This window comes from Schistocerca americana, chromosome 7 (genome assembly GCF_021461395.2).
Source record: "Schistocerca americana isolate TAMUIC-IGC-003095 chromosome 7, iqSchAmer2.1, whole genome shotgun sequence".
Lineage (NCBI taxonomy): Eukaryota > Metazoa > Arthropoda > Insecta > Orthoptera > Acrididae > Schistocerca > Schistocerca americana.
In genome coordinates this window covers 82590632-82617022 of record NC_060125.1, presented here as the reverse complement: position 1 = coordinate 82617022, position 26391 = coordinate 82590632, and the positions used below count along the sequence as shown (strand labels likewise).

The following is a 26391-nucleotide window of genomic DNA, read 5'->3' as shown; positions in this document are numbered from 1 at the left end:
GCCTGTCATTGTTTCACTTGATGTTAACACCTCGTAGTATCGACGACGAGGTGGTCACACCAAAGGCAGAGCATGATCTTGGAGCCGTGAATATTCGGTTTGGCCGTCGACGTGGAAGCATGGCCAGGATATCCCCATGATGTTTTGCGTTTAGGGTTATCCTAATGAACCCATTTTTCGTCTCCGGTCACAATGCGATGCAGAAATCCCTTCCGTTTTTGCCTCTGAAGCAACTGTTCACAAACGCCATTCAACGTCCCTTGGTTTGAGCTCACACGGGACCCAAGTTCCTTCTTTCTTAGTCATGACCATAGCCTTGAGACGTTTTGAAATGGCTTGCTGTGTCACTCCCACTAATCGTGCCAATTCTTCTTGAGTTTGACGCGAGTCTCCAGTTCTGCATCTTCGAAAACATTCTCTCTTCCACCACTATGCCGGTCTACGACGTTAAAATCACCGTTCTTGAAGCGTTGAAACCACTCACGACACGTTCTTTGACCAATAGTGTCCTTACCATACGTACTTGAGAGGATTCGACGAGATTCAGTGGCTGTTTTCTTCATATTCAAACGAAACAGTAACACCTCCCGCAAATGACGTGAATTAGGCTCGTAAACAGACATTTTCAATCAAGAACAACTTTATGATGCAGACACAAATCGACTAATGTTTGGATGAGGTTATGTTGACCGAGGTCCAAGCTAACTGCCTGACGTCTGCGATCTGTTTCTTTCGACCGCTACTTATCTTTGTCGCCATCTATCGGCAAACGGCGGAAGCGAAGTTGTACGCCTTTTAAGAAATACTGGAATTTACGTTTGCCACGTCTTTAATTTCGTAATCAGTAAATCGCTGTCGTGAGATTAATGAAGACAAAAATTTGGGAATGCTGGTACTTGGAACTCAACGCTAGGGCCACCTCACTATAAAATGCGTTAAATTAGATCCTTTGCTTGACCTTATTGAGGTTAAGGCTCACGCCGGCACACTTTGCAACGTCCATCGCCACACTGACTGCTACTCTATTCCTCAGGATGTAGAGGTAGATTATCAACCTTTAGTCAAGTTGTTGGCCACAGAGCTCTCTTCTCCCTTATTTGACTCAGTAGCTCTTCGTTAGTTAAGGATCTGCTGATCTAAAAAATGGTTCAAATGGCTCTGAGCACTATGGGACGTAACGTCTGAGGTCATCAGTCCCCTAGAACTTAGAACTACTTAAATGTAACTAACCTAAGGACATCACACGTATCCATTCCCGAGGCAGGATTCGAACCTGCGACCATAGCGGTCGCGCGGTTCCAGACTGAAGCGCCTAGAACCGCTCGGCCACACCGGCCGGCTGCTGATCTAACCTTCAGTGTTCTCCTATAATGCCACATGTTGAAAGCTTCAATTTCTTTCTTGTCTGTCATGTATATCTTTCATGTTTGACTTCCCTGTAAGACACGTAGTTTCAGAAAAAACATCGTAACATTTTTTTCAGGAACGCTTTTTTTGGTAATACCAGTCTGTATTTGTTTTCTATTAACTCCTGCCATCGTCAGGTATTAAGTTATACAGATAGCGAGTATCGTCTACTGCATTAATTGTCTCATTTCCCAGTTCCCGCAGCAACCCCTGTGTTTATTCGATTACTCGTTGTTATCCAGGTTTTACTTTGATTGATGTTCGTGTTACAATATATCTTCAATATACTGTCCATTCCGTCCAAATGATTTTCCAAGCCCTTTGCCGTCTGTGCCAGAATTGTGTTGTCATCTGCAAACCTTAATTCTTTTTGTTTTTTCTTAACCTTTAATTTCATTCCATAATTTCTCTTTGGTTTCTACCGCTGTTTTATGCACAAATTCAGTCACGCGAGCGACTGCAACCATCCTGTGTAGCTTCTCTCTCAACTGCTGCTCGCCTTTCGTCTCCTTGAACTCGATTTTTTTATATATATATAAACTTTGTAAATAGGCTTTGGCTCCCTGATGTTCCGATAACTTCAACATTTGAGTGTGTTTGTTCGGGCCAAAACTGTCAAAAGTCTTTAAAGATGCTGTATGTATGAGTTTGTCTTACTTCGTCCAACCTATTACAATAAAGACAATACTGCCTCGCGTGTTCCAACATTCCTCCGGAAAACTAATCTTCCCCCAGGTCGGTTCCCATCAGTCGTTCCGTTCTTCTGTGCCGTGGCATTCTTTCTTTACTTCTTTACTAAAAAAAGGTTTATCGGTAAAATACATAGGATAGTGATGAATAGTGCAAGTTCAGTGAGACTTGTGGGGAATGAACACGGCCAAATTGATAATGGTTGCAATGGTTGTGCCAATATCGTAGGTGTCCTGTGTCAACTTAATGACTTAACGATCATCTGGCTCGTGTTGCTACAGGGACTGGATAAACGGGTAATTGTTGGAACGGTCTGCTGCTATTTCTACTTACCTCTGTTACCATTTGACAAAGGTACCACGGTACACAATTCATTACTGGCTTCTCTGTAGTGAGCCGCTGAAATGCACTTCATGGTGACTTTATTTTTTAAGAATTTCTTTATTAATGCTTCCAGAATGAGATTTTCACTCTGCAGCGGAGTGTGCGCTGATATGAAACTTCCTGGCAGATTAAAACTGTGTGCCGGACCGAGACTCGAACTCGGGACCTTTGTCTTTCGCGGGCAAGTGCTCTACTGGCAGAAGTAAAGCTGTGAGGACGGGGCGTGAGTCGTACTTGGGTAGCTCGGTTGGTAGAGCATTTGCCCGCGAAAGGCAAAGGTCCCGAGTTCGAGTCTCGGTCCGGCACACAATTTTAATCTGCCAGGAAGTTTCAGAAATAAAGTTGTTTCGAGAGAGTAATGTTGCGTAGTCAGATAGCCAAAGACAGGAGAATATGTTACGGTGACTGGATGAAATGCTGCGAGACACATCAGATCTATGAGTCTAGAGCGCACATACGAACCTTCATCCTTCCGGGACCAGCTCGACTGTGCTGTTGATACGAGCGATTCTTCCTCGATAAATGCTGTTGAAGATACTGTCTATCCTCCCACGATATACCAGAAATTAAGGACTGCAGGTCACATTACCTTGTCTGCAGCAGGAAACTAAATACTCTCGCTACTGCGCCTGTACTCTGATACTTGGATCAAGTTTTACGGCGGCTCCTTTGCCCGGAAGTTGGCACTAAGAGGGCTAAGAGAAGAGTGTGCCGGCGGTTTCAGAGGTGGCTAGGAGGGAGCACACCCTAACCCCTTTCTGGCTTAACTCGTGCCGCCGCGGGGAAACTGGGGCACGAGCGCTGATCCCCCTTCCCACCAGCTTGCAGACCGTTTAACTTGGGGGCGCTTTTCGTAGCCTCGGATTTAATCAACACCTCTGACGACGTACTTCGTGGGCGTCGAAAATAGCGTGGAGACGGGCTGGTGCAGTTATCGATTTGCTCCCGTTACCGGTGGATTCTGGCTGTGAGATACAAGTTTGCCGGATGGCAGCCTCCAACTTGGAGAGTGCAAACTCTGCGAAGTAAGTCTATTATCAGGCCTTCGTGCGACGTAGCCCCAAATTGTGTTCGCGTGTCTGGATTCTGTATTAGGGCAAATAGGGCGAAGACTTTCACGATGTTCACAGATGAGCTGCGCGATTTGCGAATGGTGCATTTTGGCGGTGTGAGAGCTTCGCTGAGCTAACCCAGTGAGATGCCAACGAAGAACAGCTCAGTGCAGCAGGACAAGGGAACCATTCCAATATTCGAGAATTAATATGGTTCTAAAGGGTCCTGCAGAAAAGCGTGTCGCATTTGAATCGTATAATACACATTGCTAGCGGAAGGAAAATTGCACCGCCGAAAAATGATTACTATAGAGTAATGAAATTTAGGGAATACATTTTTCTAGGTAACATATTTAGATGATTAACACTGCAAAATCACAGGTTAATGTAAGCGCGAGGCAAGCCGTTGCAAATGTGAAATACTATTACATTAATAATTGGTGTTGAATGCAAGAATGCAAGCCTACATGGATTGTGTTGTACACGTGCCGGATGTCAGTTTATGGGATGGAGTTCCATTCATGTTGCTCTTCGTCGGTCAATACAGGGATGGTTTGTGGATGACGCTGGAGCTCTCGTCCGATGTTGTCTCATATGTGCCCGATTGGAGACAGATCTGGTGATCGAGCAGGCCAAAGCAACATGTCGACACTTATGATACAAATAGAGAAAAAGAGAAACACTAAAAAATGTGAAGAGCATCGGACCATCAGTCTAATTTCCCATGCAGCTAAAGTCTTTCAGAGAGTGTTGAATAGAAAGCTATATGGCAAGCTGGATAGAGGGATTGCAGAGGAGCAGTTCGGATTTAGAAGAGGAATCACCTGTTAAGAACTACAGGGGAAAGATATATGGAAAAAGGTAGAGAAATCTTTGCTGTTTTTAAGGGTTTAGAAAAGGCTTTTGACAAAGTTCAGTGGAACAAGCTGCTGGATATTTTGAAGAGGAAAGATTGGAAAGAGAGACGACTGATACAGAATCTATATTTACACCAGAAAGTAAGGATAAGGATTGGAAATGAAATGTCAGAAGGAAACAGCATTGGACGAGCTGTTAGACAAAGTTGTTGCCTTTCCCCACTATTTAACGCATACCTTGAAGCGATTATTGCGAAAGGCTTAGATGGGAAAAAGAGGAATATGTATTGCTGGAAAGAGAATAGAATGTATAAGATTTGCTGATGACATGGAATTAGTGTCAGAAAGTGAGCGGACAGTGAATAACATGCTGAAAGATCTGATTGAAGCTTGTGTGGAATATGAGATGCAAATAAACAGCAAAAACAAAGAATATGGTCATCAGTACAAGACGCAGACTGTCCAATATTAAAATAGGACAACCTACCATTAGCCACGTAAGTGAATTTAAATATCTCGGAAGCACAATAACTGAAGACTTGAGATGTCGCCAGGAGGTGTAAACTCGAATTGCCATAGCGAAGGAGGTATTCAACAGAAAGAGGACACTCTTATGCGGCAAATTAGATAAAGGTCTATCGAAAAGGCTTGGCAAATGTTTTGTCTGGAGTGTGGCACTATATGGGGCAGAAACATGGACGCTGAGACGAGACGATGAAAAAAGATTAGAGGCATTTAAGATGTGGATGTGGAGGAGAATGGAGAGAATAAGCTGGATGGAAAGGGTGAGTAATGAAAGAGTATTGGAAAGGGTTGGTGAGAGATGATGTCTGCTGAAGGTTGTAAGAGAAAGGAAAAAGAACTGGTTGGGACATTCATTGAGAAGGAAGTGCTTGCTAGCAGGTGCTTTGGAAGGATTGGTTTGTTGGAGAAGGAGATACAAGATGATAGATGACATAAAGGGAAGAGGATATTATACAGACCTGGAGAGGATGGCAGAAGACCGGACAGCCTGGAGAACTACCTTTTGGCAGAACGATGATGATGATGATGATTATGATGATGATGATTATGATGATGATGATTATGATGATGATGATTATGATGATGATGATTATGATGATGATGTAGAGCATGTTTGGATACAACAGTGGTATGTGGGCGAGTGTTATTCTGCTGGGAAACACTCTCTGGAATGCTGTTCATGAATGGCAACGTAACAGGTCGAATCACCAGACTAACGTACATATTTGCAGTCAGGTTGTGTGGGATAACCACATGTATTTAAAGCAAACGCGATTTGCATCCTCCTAAGGGAGCTACTAGCGCCATTCTTGTGCGACTCGCGCGAAATACGAATAGACAGCCTCTTTCAGATGTAGAAACAGGCCTACCAACTCTCCTTTACGCCATACAACTCAGTCTTTCTGTTCCCCTATGCTTTTTTATTGCATTTCTGTAGTAATGTCATTTCTTTAGAAGTTTCTTTACAGAGCCTGTAGGGCCTATGTCATGGATGGTCGCTTCTATTATCAACCGTTCCAACAGTTACCCGTCTATCCAGTCCTTGACCAACTGTTTTTCTACGCCTGAGCCACGGTCCTTGTACAGGCTTAAGCCAAGAGGTATGGATTTCTAGGTATTCCTTGAGATGCGACACAACAGAGTCTTTATCTGCTTTACTAAACGTGTAAATCTTCCTACGAATTTTGACTAACTATCAATGCCACGCGGATAAAAGCGAAACTGGTAACTCTTTTTATCGCAAGGAAAGAAGTCCCTCTGCAGAATGTTTCATTTTCAGAGCGCATGGTAATCACGTAGCAAAAACAGTGGTGTCGCTACATACACTACTGGCCATTAAAATTGCTACATCACCAAGATGACGTACTACAGACCGGAATTTAACCGACAGGAAGAAGATGCTGTGATATGCAAATGATTAGCTTTTCAGAGCATTCACACAAGGTTGGCACCTGTGGCGACACCTACAACGTGCTGACATGAGGAAAGTTTCCAACCGATTTCTCATACACAAACAGCAGTTGACTGGCGTTGCCTGGTGAAACGTTGTTGTGATGCCTCGTGTAAGGAGGAGAAATGCGTACCGTCACGTTTCCGACTTTGATAAAGGTCGGATTGTAGCCTATCGCGATTGTGGTTTATCGTATCGCGACATTGCTGCTCGCGTTGATCGAGATCCAATGACTGTTCGCAGATAATGGAATCAGTGGGTTCAGGATGGTAATACGGAACGCCGTGCTGGATCCCAACGGCCTCGTATCACTAGCAGTCGAGATGACAGCCATCTTATCCGCATGGCTGTAACGGATCGCGCAGCCACGTCTGGATCCCTGAGTCAACAGATGGAGACGTTTGCAAGACAACAACCATCTGCACGAACAGTTCGACGACGTTTGCAGCAGCATGGATTATCCGCTCGGAGACGATGGCTGCGGTTACCCTTGACGCTGCATCACAGACAGGAGCGCCTGCGATGGTGTACTCAACGACGAACCTGGGTGCACGAATGGCAAAACGTCATTTTGTCGGATGAATGATGGTCGCATCCGTGTTTGGCGACATCGAAGTGGACGCACATTGGAAGCGTGTATTCGTCATCGCCATACCTGCGTATCACCCGGCGTGATGGTATGGGGTGCCATTGGTTACACGTCTCGGTCACCTCTTGTTCGCATTGACGGCACTTTGAACAGTGGACGTTACATTTCAGATGTGCTGCGACCCGTGGCTCTACCCTTCATTCGATCCCTGCGAAACCCCACATTTCAGCAGGATAATGGACGACCGCATGTTGCAGGTCCTGTGCGGGCCTCTGTGGATACAGAAAATGTTCGACTTCTTCCCTGACCAGCACATTCTCCAGATATCTCACCAATTGAAAACGTCTGGTCAATGGTGGCCGAGCAACTGGCTCGTCACAATATGCCGGTCACTACTCTTGATGAACTGTGGTATCGCGTTGAAGCTGCATGGACAGTTGTACCTGTACACGCCATCCAAGCTCTGCTTGACTCAATGCCCATGCGCATCAAGGCCGTTATTACGGCCTGAGGTGGTTGTTCTGTGTACTGATTTCTCAGGATCTGTGCACCCAAATTGCGTGTAAATGTAATCACATGTCAGTTCTAGTATAATATATTTGTCCGACGAATACCCGTTTATCATCTGCAGTTCTTCTCGGTGTAGGAATTTTAATGGCCAGCAGTGTACTTTCACTGTAATTCCATGAAAGCCTCTCATCCAAGACAACGGACTTAAGACCTTCGTGCCTCTTCAATGTTGTGACGACGATGGAGCACGAGGAGGCCTGGTTGGTGGAAATGTTAGAACTTCGCTGTCTCGTTCTGATGTGACAAGACACAGCTCACTCTCTTACATGTCCTGCTACTCCAGTACAGAGGGAGACAGTTACGCACTGACTGTGCTAGCACTCTGGTTCTATAACAATGTGCCATTTACTACCCGCAAGTTTAATCGTTGTTGGGAAGTGGTGTGTATTATAATTTTGTCGTAAGGGCTTAAGAACAGTTTTGTGCTATACATGCTAATCGTAAAACTGCGTCCATGCTAGAAATAACAACTACATACTCCTCTTTTTGAGATGGTAGTCTCGTTTATTAGTAGTGTTGAGGAAAAACAGCGTCACAAAATCTTTATTTTTTGTTGTAATCAATCACGGCAATTTTTCCTATTGGAAATAAGGAAATGGAGAAGGGGCAGCGAAAGTGATCTAGCTGCAACAGGCGCGAAATCTTTTTCTGCTTCTCTTCTACGGAACTGCAAAATTATAGTCATTAGTCTAGTAAACACGCTTATAAGGGTGCCTGCAAAAACATCAAATGACGTAACAAAGCCTTTTTACTAGCGAGATAGGCACTACAGACACTATTCATTCCATCAAAACACTAACTGAAAAAAGACAAACATCTCAAGAAAAGGCCTCCATCCAGGGTTGATCTTGAAACAGATTTCGGCCGAGTGGCAACGGAGCTTACAAGGCAAGCTCTCCGCGCCCATCTACACTGAAACGCCAAAGAAACTGGTACAGGCACGTGTATTCAGATACAGAGATATGTAAACAGGCAGAATACGTCGCTGCGGTCTGCAACGTCTATATAAGACAAGTGTCTGGCGCAGTTGTTAGATCGGTTACTACTGCCTACAATAGCAGATTATCAAAATTTAAGGGAGTTTGAACGTGGTATTATAATCGGCGCACGAGCGATGGGACATTCCATCTCCGAGGTAGCGATGAAGGGATTTTCCCGGGCTACCATTTTACGAGTGTACCGTGAATGTCAGGAATGCGGTAAAACATTAAATCTCCGACATCGCTGCGGCCAGAAAGGGATCCTGCAGGAACGGGACCAATGACGACTGAAAACAATTGTTCAACGTGACAGAAGTGCAACCCTGAAAATTGCTGCAGATTTCAATGCTGGGCCATCAACAAGTGTTAGCTCGCAAACCATTCAACGAAACATCATTGATATGGGTTTTCGGAGCCGAAGGCCCACTCGTGTACCCTTGATGACTGCACGACTCAAAGCTTTACGCCTTGCCTGGACCCGTCAACATCGACATTGGACTGTTGATGACTGGAAACATGTTGCCTGGTCGGACGAGTCTCATTTCACATTGTATCGAGCGAATGGACGTGTACGTGGTATGGAGTAACTTCATGAATCCATGGACCCTGCATGTCAGCAGGGGACTGTTCAAATTGGTGGAAGCTCTGTAATGGTGTGCGGCGTGTGCAGTTGGAGTCATTTGGGACCCCTGATACTAGATACGACTCTGACAGGTGACACGTTCGTAAGCATCCCGTCTGATCACCTGCATCCCTTCATGCCCATCGTACATTCCGACGGACTTGGGCAATTCCAGCAGGACAATGCGACACCCCACACGTCCAGAATTGCTACAGAGTGGCTCCAGCAACGCTCTTCAGAGTTTAAACACTTTCGCTGGCCACCAAACTCCCCAGACATGAACATTATTGAGCATGTCTGGGATGTCTTGCAACACTCTTAAGGATTTATGGACAGCCCTGCAGAATTCATGGTGTTAATTCCCTCCAGCACTACTTTTACTCGAGTCCATGCCACGTCGTGTTGCGGCACTTGTGTGTGCTCGTGGGGGCCTACATGATATTAGGCCGGTTTACCAGTCTCTTTGGCTCTTCAGCGTATATTCTCAGGGACATGTCTGGAGGACATCAAGACAAAAGTTGTAAGCCCAGTAGGTGTCAGCGAAGAATTCGACGTAAGAAGTTGGGTCCATCAAGGATCTGCTTTGAATCCACTAGTATTCAACCTAGCCATGAACTTTGTCGCAGAATATCTGAAAATATCTATCTATGTCACACGAAATTCATGCAATCTTGCAATAGAGCCAGCTATAATGTACGACTCAGAATGTTGGGCCAAGCAGAGTCAGAAAAACGGATCCTCCCACGTTACAGAGATGATAATACTACGCCTGTCTGGAGGCGGGACTCTATAAGACAGAAACAAACACCTCAGAAGCTCGTTTATCAAACGTAGCCGAAAAGATTCAAGAGAACCGCCTTCGCTGGTTCGGGCCTGTCATGTGCCGTGAACCTAACCATATGACAACATTTCTTGGCATGCGAGAACCGAAAAGAAATTCCGGACGCCCACTGAAACCATGGAGTTGGACTCTAAAGAACGACGCAGTGGTTAGCACACTGGACTCGCATTCCGGAGGACGACGGTTCAATCCCGTCTCCGGCCATCCTGATTTAGGCTTTCCGTGATTTCCCTGAATCGCTTCAGGCAAATGCCGGGATGGTTCCTTTGAAAGGGCACGGCTGATTTCCTTCCCCATCCTTCCCTCACCCGAGCTTGCGCTCCGTCTCTAATGACCTCGTTGTCGACGGGACGTTAAACACTACTCTCCTCCTCCTCTAAAGAACGACATGAAAACGATGAGGTTGCACCCCAAAATGAATCAAAAAAGTTTGTCGTCTTCCCTTTAGACGTTACAAGGGGCGACCGCAAGTGGGGTGGGAAATCAGGACGGAATAAAAAGCGTAGTCTACTAAGCATTCAACGTCTGCTACGCGGCACGTACAGCGTTCTGTCAAATGACTACGTCATATAGTAATTAATACACCCACTTCATCAGCAAGCAGAAAATCCTTTCTGCTCCTGGTCTCCCCTGCGGGAACAAGATGGAAAGAAGGTCAGGTTTTAACGGCCAGCCTACTTGGAGATTGCCAGAGACTGAAAACATACGCAGGGTAGGGAAAAAAACTGTCCGCGTCGTTTTTAAATGAAATACCCAAGCATTCACTTATGCAGTTCAGTGGAACCTAAATCTGGCTAAGGTTTCGATCCCCACTGCTCCCAAATGCGAGTTCAATGCCTTAAACTCTGAGCCACCCGACTTTGTAAACAGCATGGCGGCGTGTATACTTGGTAATATCGAGTTTATGACAGGAACGATTTCCTGCTCCGTTATGGTCGTGGGTGAAAGTGCTTCAGACAAAATAAATTGAACGTCGAAAAGTTAACTACAGCTAACCCATATGGCAGGATAACGCAGCGGTTCCTGTTGTGCAACTTGACATCAACGGCTTACAAGATGTACTGGAATTGCTTTCCGGAGTATGAGAAACGGTGGGGGGAGGTTTGTAAGACGAGAAGTGGTCGAGTTGTTCTGGCACTTATTATTTTAATTTTTCTAAGAAAACGCACACATCCTCATACGTCTTAAGAGCAATCCAAGTATGTACTCTTCTTTATTAAAAAACTAAATGCGAACTTGACAACTTAAGAGCGATACACTCTCCCCTTTGGCGACAATCCTCAGTACCGTTCGTTATTTACACAACTGGCCATTAAAATTGCTACACAAAGAAGAAATACAGATGATAAACGGGTATTCATTGGACAAATATATTATACTACAACTGACATGTGATTACATTTTCACGCAATTTGGGTGCACAGATCCTGAGAAATCAGGACAGTAGTGTAATTCTTTTATCTCTTCTACATAATAAAGTCGGCAGTTTATAGGGTTGCCATCTCTTTTTTTATATATATTTCGTCAGAGAAAATAGTAAACTGACTCTTAGAACGATGCGTAATCACGCGTGCGCCTATGAGATTCACACAACACTTTCCTAATGTGACAGCAGTTGCATTGGTCCGTCAATTCGTGCGATTTCAGAATGCTGCATGTATAAACAAACATACAATTATGTTCGGTGAAACGAAAATCTATTCCCGTTCATCTGTTTTCAGGGATTCCGTCGTTCATCTGTTTCCAGGGATCCCGTCATCAAAGAAGCCGTGGATATCGGAATCTGCTACAACTGCTTTAATCCGGAAGCAGCTATATCGTTAGCAGTGCACGGTAATCCTGACTGAATGCAACAAAGAAGTAAGGTGTATTATCCACCACCTTACAAAATCTGCATCGCTACTGATGTTCTTTCATCTCAGACACCGACATAATCTGTTAATAGAACATGAAAGTTTCCTGACTTCGTGACGACTCCATGACATTATTCGGTGAACTCATTGAAGTACCACACGGCCTACTGAAGTCTCCTGACGATGAAGACAGAGAAACTCGTCGAAAGCTTGAGATAACACATAGTTTTGACGCTACAGGAAATCCTTGAAGTACTATTACTGCAAATTGTATTGATCATTGCAATTATTACACTAATAGCAGCATTGATAGAACTGTTTCTGCATCAGGTGTATGGAAATCGCGTTCAAACCGTAGTTTCTCTATCATTATTATTGTTTTATTTTATTTTTTATGTCCGACAACAGACATTAAACGGCAAGTAACTGCCTATCCGCTAGTCAGTTTCTCTTCATCGTAGAAGGCTTTAAGCAGTCGATCACCAACCTTTGACCCTTAGCGTGTGTTTTTTATACAAATGACAGCTTGCACAAATATATAAAACTAGAAACACAAACATTTTCATATCATTCACCCATGACAAAATATTATTTAGTAAATTATACATTTCACAAATTTCTTTAAACGAGTTACAAATATACATTAGCAAAGCGCTCTAACATCACATATATATCATACTTTTCAAATAGTCTTTACATATCACACTTACATTATGGCATATTTTAAGTGCAAAATTTTTTATAAATCTAGATGAATGATTGAAAAGTGTTACAGTTTGTGGTGATCAGTTGACAGCTTCCATAACTTATTCTGGACTGTTCTGCATTTTCTGATACTCTCGTGCGACAAATCGCCTTCAAAGATGTCTCGAACTGCACGAATGTATTCGTCTATAATGCTAGTCCGAGGACGGCGATCATATTGTCGATTTTTGAAACGCTCTTTGTCAGGCAAACACACCCATCCTTGACAATATTTGATCACCGAACTGTGCAGTCAATCTCTGGACAATTTCCGTCGCTTGAACGCCTTCGCGGGCAAGAAATATTATAATTTCGCATTGTTGCTTCGACATCGCGAGTGGGTGAGCTGTACCGACGAGGCTGTAGGAAGTAACGGCCGGCTCTCCCCATTTCTAAGTGCCCCGCGCAACAGTACTAGAAGCGCACGTCCGGTCCTACCGTCGAAGCTCAGGAACAAAAATCCCCTTTATATTTTATTCACCCTCGTATAAAGGATGTATCTTGCGATAATCAGTGGCCATCATCTTCAAAAAATGGTTCAAATGGCTCTGAGCACTATGGGACTTAACATCTGAGGTCATCAGGCCCCTAGAACTTAGAACTACTGAAACCTGACTAACCTAAGGACATCACACACATCCATGCCCGAGGCAGGATTCGAACCTGCGACCGTAGCAGCAGCGTGGTTCCAGACTGAAGCGCCTAGAACCGCTCGTTCACACCGGACAGCCTGGCCATCATGTCTCGTTAGGTGTTTTGGTATCTCCTTCGCTATTTTAAGTTGTAAGATTTGCTAGAGATATTTTCATCTCCTTCCATCTGAGCATGCTCTGTCTAGAGATGATAAGGACTGCTTTGATATGTGTCATATTTTGTGTTTTTAAAAATAAATTTGGTGACTGACTTTTTCTGCGTGCTATTTTTCTGTGTTTAACTGTAATGTTGTTTCTCTTCCGGACTCTCCAGTTCATACTTGGTGTAGCAGCATTTTCCTGTCCAGTTCTTTTTCGCTTTCGCGTGTGATCTTCTCCGAAACACAGCTAAGGATAACAGAAGGCAGACCATCACCCTGTCCGACCACAGATTAAATACTGGAAAACTCCATCAATTTTTCCTCCAAACAGGTCCCTGGTAACGTCTGCTTGGTGACTTCAGTTTCTTGGCGTACACTCCGAATTCTATCCGTACGTCAAATAGCACTCCCGTATTCACCCAATAGTACGCTTTTTTGAAGTCTCTAAATTGTGTTAAAAGATCTTCGCAGTGATAATTTTCCAGTACTCTTTTGAGGCACCAACTTCACACAGGATCTTCCTTTTCTAAAGACCGTTCGACCTTCCCCAAGCTGATGATACGTTTTATTGTGTATGTATAATATTATAATTATTTAAGTAAATCTTTTTAATAGTACACGATTTTCATACATGGAGAGAGCCCTGGTCCTATGTTAAGTCGAACTACGTTAAGAAAATAAAAAAATAAATGCAGACAGAGTGGTGTCATTCGTATCAAGCCACCACAGGCAGAACTGATGAGATGCTCTCAAAGACTACACAACGCACCTTCCCAATTCTGAAAGCTTTGTTGGAAGTGGAATGATTTAAGCTTTTTACTCGTTGAACTCTGCAGGAAGAAACAGCACACAGGGGAATAAGCAATCGGGAAGCCATGTGGGAAACGTGGTGTCTGCGAGCAACTAGCCTAGATTCCCAATGAGTTCGGGCCTTGCATTATTCGAGATAGCTATTTACCGTAGTCAACTGCCATGTATTCCGTATTGGGCACGATAGCCTTGCTGGCGAAGCCACGATACAGGTGAAGGCCTCACATCCTGACCATACCTCGGCCGCTTAGAAGCCTTCGCTTTAGTTACGCTGCTCGGGTCAGTTCACGGCCAGGCGCTGTCTAGTCTGGTTGGAAGGAAGTGTGTCACAGTGATGACGTTTAATGAAGCACGAGCGGCAGGTGACCTATCCGTGACCCTTCACATGCTCCCAGCAGTTCCCACGTGGTGTCTGGGCCCATTGAGTGGGATAAGATGCGCCCGCGTAGAGGTAGGTGACTCAGTACGACGGGGCCATCTACGCAGGAAGCGTCTGCCAGCCTGCCGTTTCTGAGTCCTGGTGAGTGACTTTTAAAACATCGATATCTCTCTCTAGAACAAACTGACTTCATTATTACTCAGGAGTATTATAAGCAAAATAATATACGTGTTTACAGCACAGCGTACGCATAATAAAAATGACTCCGGCCGCTGTGGCCGAGCGGTTCTAGGCGCCAGTCCGGAACTGCGCTGCTGCTACGGTCGCAGGTTCGAATCCTGCCTCGGGCATGGATGTGTGTGATGTCCTTAGGTTAGTTAGGTTTAAATAGTTCTAAGTCTAGGGGACTGATGACCTCAGATGTTAAGTCCCATAGTGCTTAGAGCCATTTGAACCATTTTGAATAAAAATGACACCTACTATCTTCACAAAAATAGCTCAATGAAATAAGAGGCAGCTTAAAAACTGTGAAGGAAAATATTGTGATATTAAAACATAAATAACATTCAAACCGTGTTGCAGCCTCTTTTCTCCTTAAAACAACTGCTGGCGTCCGCGAGAACAAAATGCTGCATCAGTTTACCTTCAATTATTTGCTGTCGCAGTTGCTCAGAGCGCAAACTCATGGACACCACAATGCTCGGAATAGTAACTTCGACAGAAAGAGATATCTTTGTACAATAAACTGTATACAAATGAGAAATGCATACAAGTTTGTTTACCTTAATTTTTACTGTCTCTAAAAATCCGTCCACATGAATCGCTATGTCCCTGAATGTCGTACACCACTCCCGATATACATGTATTATACACAAAATCGTACGTAATGAGAGCAGTCTTTGATTACGTGCTGCTACCATCAATTCTGAGACCCGAGAAGTTGCCTTAGGAGAAGGTGTCGCCAGTAAGACAAAAGATACACGAAATACAGTCAGCGATGTAATATTAAAAGTTGTAGCAGCTTCCGTGCTTCAAAGGGTAATTACTGCGAAAAATTCATTGACATTAAAGAGAAATAGTAAACTATTCTTTAGATATAACAATAGCATATTAGCTATTACCAGTAACCCTCCTCCCACGCACTTCTATCCCGATTCTCCATTATTTAACGAATCGAATAGTTCCGTTTCAAGCAGAAGATAGTTTTTCACGCAGCTCTGTTTTTGACGTATCTCCTGAACTACGTGTCGTACAGTGGTATAATTTTGCGGGTACATTCGTTGGTATATCTAAATACTCTCCGAAAAATGCGTTGCGAATAGAGTTAGCAGTAAAGAAGTAATAAATTAAAACTTCATCCCTGATACCGAAGTTTTACTGCACGAATAGCAAAAATGTAGTCAGCGATAAACATTTCTTTCTTTGCTTTGTTGGCGTGTTGACGTTAAGAAGTTTCGAGATTTGATATTACGTGTAAAGTTTGTTAATACTCCTTTAATGCTCTCACTCTCAAATACTAGATGAATCTAGTTTAAGTAATTTGCGAGTGAGATACACTGGCGCGATACATATATATAGTTCCTAACTTTAAAACTTGATTTACTGCGTTCAACCTTCAGCAGAAGGTTATACTTCTTAATGATTGTGACGACATTTTAAATTTAGAAATTCGATTAATAACTATATGAATTATAGAAAATTAAATTTTTGTTGATCCTAGAATCCATTACACACGTAACCAGCAACAAGATCAATTTTGTCGTAAAGATGGAGAAGAGAAATTCGTGGGTAACACTTCCGTACAAAACGTGGAAGCAATTGCAGTGCATAGACATACTCCCGTATTTTGTAGAGAAGAGGCGTATATAGTATTTGAAATCACATTACTTATCATACCGCAAGTTGGAAATGATTTTTAAGAAAAATATGCAAAAGTTGATCAGTTTTCCTTCTGCCTGGACTAATACTAAAGTTTGGCCAGCTAATGTAATATGAACGGATGTTAAACTCGGCAGGCACTTATGATGTCACTACCAACCTACACCCCAATGGTTTCCAATAGCGAGTTAGACTGTGCCAAAAAAATGGCAGAATTGCTACGACCATTTGAAAAATTAACAGAAGAAATTTCAGGGACACTTAGTAAGCAAAGTGACCCCGTTAGTCAAATATGTTCAGGACGTAGTCGTAAACATGAAACCAAGAAATGAAATGAGTGTTCAGTTCAGAAGGGAAATAAAGAAAAACCGGCAAGACGGTCTGACAGCTTAGAACATTCCGCCATTTTGACGGTTTCAACGTCTTTTGACCCAAGATTCAAGTTATGCACTTCAGAGATGCTGTCGCTCAATGAGAGGTAATTAGATACTTAAGTACACAAGGGAATATAACATACCTACCACGATGAATGATACATCCGATGAGTTTGAAAAGAAGGTTCAGAGCTCGACATCTGAAAATACCAGCATCAGTTAGCACACAAAAACATGAGAAATAAGTCAACATCTGCAGGAAACATTACTGAAACTGAGTTTCAGGGATCGTCTCCTGTCACCTTTGTAAAAAGAGAGACTATCGACATCTGATAACACGTGAAATCTCTTTTCCCGAAACTTTGAAAAATTGCAAAGGTGTATCTTCCCATCACCACCACTTATGTTCCAAGCGAGCGATTGTTCTCGAGACAGGGGCAAGCATCACCCAGGAAAGAAACAGACTGTTAGGCACTATACCATCTAACCTTCTTCTCCTAAATTCTGTATATAAAGTGTTAAATTCAAAAAGTTAAATTGTTTCAACGGTAAAAACAATGAATTTTCTTTACAGGATAAATTTTATTTAGTTTCGTTATCAGACTTTTATGAAGATCGTTGATCATCATATCAGTCAGTATAATTAATTGGAAAGAGTGTAAGTTAACGTTAGTTATCATTACGGCGTGCTTTTCCAATATTTCTGAGATATATAGAAACATCGAGAAACATCGATGACCGTTTTTAAGAGTGATGGTTTTTAAGATCGACAATCTTTCATGTGAACATCGATGTCTCAACATCGATATTTTTAAGTGCGATTTTGCAACCCTAAGTACAGCTAGTGGCATGAACTTAACAAGTCTTTGGAACTCCCCTGCAGAAATATTGAACCATGCTGCCTCTACTGCCGCCCATAATTAAGGAAGTGTTGCTGGTGCAAGATTGACCTCTCTGCTATGTCCCATAAATTTTAGATGGGATTCATGTCGGGCGATCTGCGTGGCCAAATCATTCACCCGAATTGTCCGATGGGACCGATGACCTCGCTGTTCGGTCCCCTCTCCCACATCAGCCAACCGAATTGTCCAGGATGTTCTTCAAACCAAATGCGAACAATTGTTGCCCAGTGACATGGCGCATTGTCATCCATAAAACTCTCATCTTTGTTTGGGTAGATGAGGTTCGGAAATGGCTGCAAATGGTCTCCAAATAGCCGAACATGACCATTTTCAGTAAATGACCGCTTCATTTGGACCAGAGGACCCAGTTTATTCCATGTAAACACAGCCCACATCACAATGCAGCCGCCACCATCTTGCACAGTGCCTTGCTGACAACTTGGGTCCATGGCCCCATAGGGTGTGTGCCACACTCAAACCCTGCCATCAGGTTCTACCAACTCAAATTGGAACTCGTCTGACCAGACCATGGTTTTCCAGTCGTCTATTTAGAGTCCGACGGATATGGCCTCGATCCCGGGAGAGGCGCTGCATGCCACGTCAGGCTATTCGTGTCGGTCGTCTGCTGCCATCCCCCATTAACACAAAGTTTCACCACACTGTCCGAAAGGATACGTTCGTAGTACGTCTCACATTGATTTTTGCTACTGTTTCACGCAGTGATGCTTTTCTCTTGGCACTGAAAACTCCACGCAGAAGCCGCTGCTCACAGTCCATAAATGAAGGCCATAGGCCATTGTGGTGTTCGCGGTGAGAGGTAACGTATGAAATTTGATATTTTTGCCACACTCTTGACACAGTGGATGTCGAAATACTGAATTCCCCAACGATTTCCGAAATGGAATGTCCCATGCTTCTAGCTCCAACTACCGTTCAGCGTTTTAAGTCGGTCATCTCCCGTCGTGTGGCCATAATCACGTGGGGAACGTTTTCCCATGAATCACCTGAGTACAAATGACACCTCCACCGATGCACTGCGCTTTTATACCTCGTATACATGATGCTGCCGCCATTTGTATACGTGCATATCGCTATCCCACGACTTTCGTAACCTTCGTGTATTTATGATAGTGATTATTTTTTTATTTTCGGAAAAGCATTTATTTTTCTGTATATTCCTGTTGATTTTAGTGATATTTCCACTTTTCTCCTCTTACCATCGAGGTCCCTTTATGTAATTACATTCGACGTAATCTGTCCGCCTGGTATTTAAATTTAGCGACACGATTGATTCTTCCATATCTGTGATCCCGTGGTCATCACATCATCATCATCATTTAAGACTGATTATGCCTTTCAGCGTTCAGTCTGGAGCTTAGTCCCCCTTATAAAATTCCTCCATGATCCCCTATTCAGTGCTAACATTGGTGTCTCTTCTGATGTTAAGCCTATTACTTCAAAATCATTCTTAACCGAATCCAGGTACTTTCTCCTTGGTCTACCCCGACTCCTCCTACCCTCTGCTTCTGAACCCATGAATCCCTTGGGTAACTTTGCTTCTCCCATGCGTGTAACATGACCCCACCATCTAAGCCTGTTCGCTCTGACTGCTACATCTATAGAGTTCATTCCCAGTTTTTTTTTTATTTCCTCATTGTGGACACCCTTCTGCCATTATTCCCATCTACTAGTACCTGCAATCATCCTAGCTACTTTCATATCCGTAACCTCAACCTTATTGAGAAGGTAACCTGAATCCACCCAGCTTTCGCTCACATACAGCAAAGTTGGTCGAAAGATTGAATGGTGCACAGATAACTTAGTCTTGGCACTGACTTCCTTCTTGCGGAAGAGAGTAGATCGTAGCTGAGCGCTCACTGCATTAGCTTTGCCACACCTCGCTTCCAGTTCTTTCACTGTTGCGATCCTGTGAGAATATGCATCCTAAGTACTTGAAACCGTCCACCTGTTCTAACTTTGTTCCTCCTATTTGGCACTCAATCCGTTTATATCTCTTTCCCACTGACATTACTTTCGTTTTGGAGATGCTAATCTTCATACCATAGTCCTTACATTTTTGATCCAGCTCTGAAATATTACTTTGGAAACTTTCAATCGAATCTGCCATCACAACTGAGTCATCCGCATATGCGAGACTGCTTATTTTGTGTTCACATATCTTAATCTCACCCAGCCAGTCTATTGTTTTCAACATATGATCCATAAATAATATGGACAACAGTGGAGACAGGTTGCAGCCTTGTCTTACCCCTGAAACTACTCTGAACCACCCCGTGGTGATGATACAAATTTCGAGGAATATTGGAGAACGGTAAATGTATCAGTTTGAGGTAGAAGACCTTGCTCCGGAAACGCCAGAGTCGAAAGTTATAACCAACACCATTCCGATACCTCGGGTGTGCATGCAAGTGCTGTTATGGCTAAAACTGAAGGGTAGGCAATTTTCAAAGGTGGTAGTTTGAACTAAGACAAGAACAAAATTTCCAGTAAACGTGGGCCCTAAATGCATACTTTTAAGAGTTATGACCACTTCTTCATCTTCGCTATTGTGAAAGACCTCACTTCTGAGGAAGTGCCCTAGCTTTTAAGGTATGCATTTTAGAGCCCTTGTTTACCATTTATTTCTTGCTTTTCTTCGTATTACCACGTCTGAAAGCTGCCTACCCTACAATATTAGCTCCAAAAGTACCGGTACACGTATTCCACTGTCGGAAGTATCAGTACGATTTTCGCTTATAGCTTTCGACTCCGTCGTTCCGAACAAGGGTTCCTTACCTCAGACAAACCTACTTCATCATCCCTTCGTGTTACAAACATCTTAACAGAATCACCCGGTATATCTATCTCTTAAGAATACATCTCTCCTCAGATCTAAAAGCTAAAACTGGATGATGACGGAGATTTTCAGACGACGAAATACTAATGTCTAATTCACGGGTTTTCGTTATTACCATCGTTTCGCTGATAACCGCGCAGTTGAGCGCCCCACATTACCATCGTTTCCTACTATATGCTGATCGGTATGTTAATACTGTTCCGGTTCCGTACTGGATGAAGCAAAAGCTCGTGAAAGCATGTCCTTACTACAATATGAAGACAAGTCGTAATTTAACGATGTTACCAACAATCCAGAAAAGTTCTAGACCGATTTACTTCGGATTTTTACCCGGTACCTACTCCAATAAAGTTGGATGGCCATAGATTTTAAATTTATAAAAATATATTAAAATACGACTATGTAAAACATAGTAGACAAGCATTGTTAGCAAAAACCGCGAAAAGTTCATCGGTTTACTTCAGATTACACCATAATAGTCTGACAGACATTCAGATAGGTAGTATATCACCTTCTCCCCCTGTCCGCCATTCTCCTCCACTCCTCCGTCCTCTCTGTCCTTACCCCTACCCCCACCACTACTCATTTTCTCTTCCCCCCCCCCCCCCTCTCTCTCTCTGAGTTTGAGCCTTGTTTATTGTTGTTGCAAGGGAAACCTTGATTGAGAAATTGAGTCGCTTAAAATGAATTGGTAAATCGGTTGGGACCATTGATATGTGGGGTATAAGAGAGATATATCCAGCTGCTGGCTCTGTAAGGATAGAAGCTTTAATGACAGTATTTTGCATGGTTTTTAATCTGCGAACGGGCGGATTACAAAGTTACGGACTTTTCAGATGCCATAGTGGTATTTTGACCATAAACTGATAAGCCATACAAACACCTCATGTTTTTTTGTTAAAATCAACTCAGGAATAAAACGAAACAGCACATTGTTGTGTTTGTTTAAAATTACATTGTTGTGTTTGTTTAAAATTACATTGTTCTGTTTGTTTAAAATTGTATGTCAGGAAGAAGAATATCTAGACAGGAGAAACAATATACAGGTCTTCTTTTAAAACTGACTGAGAGAAAGAAAATGCTGTGCTGTGCTGTGAAAATGGGCAGTTTAGTTTTCTTTCTCACAGCTATTTTTAACTACGATATCAGAGTATTTAAATCATTAGACAAATTGTTTCTCCTGTCTAGATATTCTTTCTCCTGACATAGTTTTAAACACAACATGCCGTTTCGTTTTATTCCTCAGAGTCGTTTTAACAAAAAAAAACAGGGAGGGTGTATGTATGGCTTATCAGCTCATGGTTAGAATACTACTATGGAATCTGAAAAGTCCGAACCTTTGTAATCCTACCCATTTGTAGATTAAAACCATGCGAAATACTGTCACTGAAGCTCGATTTGTCTCTCTTATACCCCATATACCAATGATCCCAACCAATTTACCAATTCATTTTACGGGATTCAGTTTCCCAATCACGGTTTTCCTTGCAACAACAATAAACAAGGTTCAAAGTCAGAGAGAGGGGGAAGAGGAGATGGGAAGAAGAGGCGAAGGGATGGGGGGGAGGGGGAGGGAATGGACAGAGGCAGGAGGAGGAGGAGAATAACAGAGAGGGGGAGAAGGTGATAGAGAGAGGGTGAGGGAGAGATGGTCAGAGAGACGGGAGAGATGGACATTACGACATACGTCCATTCCCATATATGCACTGACGGAAAAGAATTGCAGCAAGGAGTAGTTGTGTGATATAAACGAAAGTTGGTAGGCATGTTTCTACAGCTGAAAGGTGACGTCTATTAAAATTTCGCGTCACTTGTATAAGAGTGGCGCTAGTAGCGCCACTACGAGGATGCAAATCAGGTTAACTTTAAATACACACTGTAACAACCGTGAACGTTAGTTACCTTTGAGACTGGACGTGGTGAGTTGATGTTAGTCAAGAATGCCTTTGAGGCGATAAAGACGCTGTCATCAACACCTCACTGAGTTTGAACGAGGTATAATAGGGCTACGAGAAGCTGGATGTTCCTTCTGCAAGATTGCAGAAAGCCACCGTATATAAATGCTGACACGGGTGGTCACGAGAATGTACAGTCACAAGAAGACCGCGCTCTGGACAGCCACGTGACAGTACCAAGAGGGAAGACCATCATATTCGGTATATGGCTCTGACGCATCGTACTGCACCTGCAGCAACAATTTGAACAGCAGTTTGCGTCACAGTGAAACAACAAACTGTTATAAATCGGTTACTACAAGTACAGCTCCGAGCCAGACGCCCTGTAGTGTGTATTCCGCTGACTCCAAACCACCTCCATTTGCGACTTCAGTGGTGTCAAACGAGAGCTCATGAGCTCACTGGAGGGGACGTGAGGACTGTTGTGTTTTATGAAGAAAGTTGGTTCTGCCCCTGTGAAAGTGATGGCCGTGTGATGGTTTGGAGGAGGGCAGTTGAGCGCCTGCAACCAACGTGTCTGTGTGCTAGACACGCCGGATCTACACTTGGAGTTATGGTGTGAGGTGCGATTTCGTATGACAGCAGGAGCACTCTAGTGGTTAGCCCACAGACTCTTCAAATTTATTCGGCAATCTGGTGGTTCGACCGGTTGTGCTGCCATTCATGAATAACATTACAGGAGGCTGGATAACGGCTCGCCCAGATACCGTTGAAGTAACACATTATGCTCTCCTGCTCGACCACCAGATCTGTCTCCAATCGAGCACAAACGAGATATCATCGCACGACAACTCCAGCGTCATCGGCAAACAGCATTAAACGTCCCCATATTGAGCGACCAAGTACAACAGGCATGGAACTCCATCCCTCACACAAACATCCAACACCTGTAGACCCCTACAACACAATGTATGCATGCTCTACAGTCAACATTCTCGCGGTTATTACTGTACCAACATTTCTCATTTGCAATGACTTATCTCGCGCGTATGTTTACCTGTGATCTTACAATGTTAATCACGTACATATGTTACCTACACAAATGTATTCCCAAAATTCCACTACTCAACATTAATTATTTGTCGATGTTGCAATTTTTTTCCATCAGTATTTTTTCGTGTTTGGACCTCACGTTTGTTATTCTTTCATTTTTCTATCATTGCTTGTTTCTACGTTGTCACCATATTTCGATTTTTTTTTTTTTTTTTTTTTGTATAAAAGATCATCCATCATAACCTCACTGTCAACAGATTGCACAAGACACGCAATTTTGGCGCTTTCGTGTAAATGGAAAAACGAAAACGACCACAGATGACAGACGACTGACGAGATTTAGTACAGGAAAAAAACGCCAGGGGCGCTGCAGCAGACTAGCGTCACCTGACAGAAGAAAGTCGATTGCTTAAATGAGTAAATGAGGCTGTAGGCTCGGGCTGATCTGGCCTACGTGTAAATCCGGCCATGCTGACAGGGTTCTTGTTACACAAAACAACGCGGTCAAAGGGATTTTGCACGGGTTTCTGTGCATCTAGTACTATTTTTTACCGATGTCTTACACGCCCTGGCGTGTCAGCATAATGATAATCCTAACAAGGGAACCTCCCCATCGCATCCCCCTTAGATTTAGTTATAAGTTGGCTTTGAAAAACTGAACACAGATCACTCGAGAAAACAGGAAGAAGTTGTGTGGAACTACGAAAAAATAAGCAAAATATATAAACTGAGTAGTCCATGGGCAAGATAAGCAGCATCAAGGAGAATGTGAGCTCAGGAGCGCCGTGGTCCCATGGTTAGCGTGAGGAGCTACGGAACGAGAGGACCTTGGTTCAAGTCTTCTGTCGAGTGAAGAGTTTAATTTTTTATTTTCAGACAATTATTTTCCGAAGCTGCATAGGTACACAGAGCAGTATTGTTTACGTGATCATGTGTCAATTATCAAAGTTCAGGCACTCACACATAATCAACTTCGCTCTCTAAAATTCCAGGACATGTTCAGATTTGCTTTGATATATGCAGGATTTGACGGCCTACACACGGAAAAATTTGAAAACGTTAACAACATACGTTTTGACAGAGCACAGGGAAAACTGTGCGACTGTGAAACTGTTGCATTCATTTGTTGCAGTTTATGTGACAAACTCTTATGTTTTCATCACTTTTTTGGGAGTGATTATCACATCCACAAGAAAACCTAAATCGGGCAAGGTAGAAGAATCTTTTTACCCATTCGCCAAGTGTACAAGTTAGGTGGGTCGACAACATATTCCTGTCATGTGACGCACATGCCGTCACCAGTGTCGTATAGAATATATCAGACGTGTTTTCCTGTGGAGGAATCGGTTGACCTATGACCTTGCCATCAAATGTTTTCGGTTCCCACTGGAGAGGCACGTCCTTTCGTCTACTACTCGCACGGTTTTGCGGTGCGGTCGCAGACACTAAACTTATTACAGTGAACAGAGACGTCAATGAACGAACGGACACATCATAACTTTGCGAAAATAAAGAAAGTAAACTTTTCACTCGAGGGAAGACTTGAACCAAGGACCTCTCGTTCCGCAGCTGCTCACGCTAACCACGAGACCACGGCGATCCTGAGTGCACAATGTCCTTGATGTTTATCTTGCATATGGACTACCCAGTTTGTATATTTTGCTTATTTTTTTCATAGTTCCACACAACTTCTTCCTGTTTTCTCCATTGATCTGTGTTCAGTTTTTCAAGGCCTATCCACTGTGCCAACTTATAACTAAATGTGAAGGGGGTGCGATGGGGAGGTTCCCTTGTAAGTACAGATGGGCAAAACGAAGAACTTCAAGGGATCCCCAGAACTAAAAAGACTCGAATGAACACTCAAGATCTCCACCAAGTACAGGAAAGTGTCTCTTTTATCCCATTTCTGTTCATTACAATCAACTCGCTTATTTGTGGCCTTTTATGTAGTTAAATACCCTACCTTCAAGATGCTATATAACTACAAACAAAGATAAAATTGTACTAAGTTAGAACGAGTGTTCAGCGAAAGATAAATAACAATTTACCTATGTCAGTTCTGCTATAATCGGTATCCATTGCTTTCGATATGTTGTATAATCAGAAGTACAGTCAATTGCAATGTATATTTCACATTCAAAATTCCGTTTTTGCGCTGCCGTTATTACCATCCATCATGAAAAGTGTGAATTGCACTATTAGTAAATTGTAGCTAATTAATTCTGTGTGTTCACAATCACTCAACAATTTGAAGATAATGTCTGAGGTATTCCTAGACAAGTTCAGCATAATGTGCGATGAATTTGGTTTTAGTTAACAGCGGCCGTGGTTCTAGGTGCTTCATTCCGGAACAGAGCGACTGCTACGGTCACATGTTCGAATCCTGCCTCGGGCATGGATGTGTGTGATGACCTTAGGTTAGAGAGGTTGAAGTAGTTCTAACTTCTAGGGGACTGATGACCTCAGATGTTAAGTCCCATAGAGCTCAGAGCCATTTGAACCATTTTCTAGTTAACAAATATTATGTTCACTTACGTTTGTACATGCATAGGGAGAAGAACGATTTCTCAAAACATAATGAGGTGAAACGATGTCTTGGATTTCAGTTGCTCATACAAGACTATAGATAGCTCTGTTCATTTATAGAATGTTCTGTTCGACTGAAGTTTGAGTTGCTTCGCTGCGCAGGTGGTGATGCTGCAGTCAACCTGGCTCCCCCGAGCGTGGTGACGTCAGTGGGCGCCATGAAGGCGGTGGACGGCGCGCAGGCGGCGGCCGAGGTGGAGGCGCAGCCGCCCCCGGTCGCCCCACGACAGCCGACGGCCAAGGCCCGCAGCGGCGAGCCCCCGGCCGTGGGGGCGGAAGCTGGCCAGGTAGGCCGCACAC

At 43.3% G+C, this 26391-nt stretch overlaps 1 protein-coding gene across 1 annotated transcript in view; it reads left to right on the top strand.

Annotated features, from left to right (window-relative positions):
* Positions 1-26391, top strand: part of LOC124622075 (guanine nucleotide exchange factor for Rab-3A-like) — a 500693-nt gene that overhangs the window by 426100 nt on the left and 48202 nt on the right. The window contains exon 5 of the mRNA XM_047147648.1: positions 26194-26378. Coding sequence (XP_047003604.1) covers positions 26250-26378 — 129 coding nt within the window. The 5' untranslated portion in view covers positions 26194-26249. The remainder of the gene's footprint in view (positions 1-26193; positions 26379-26391) is intronic.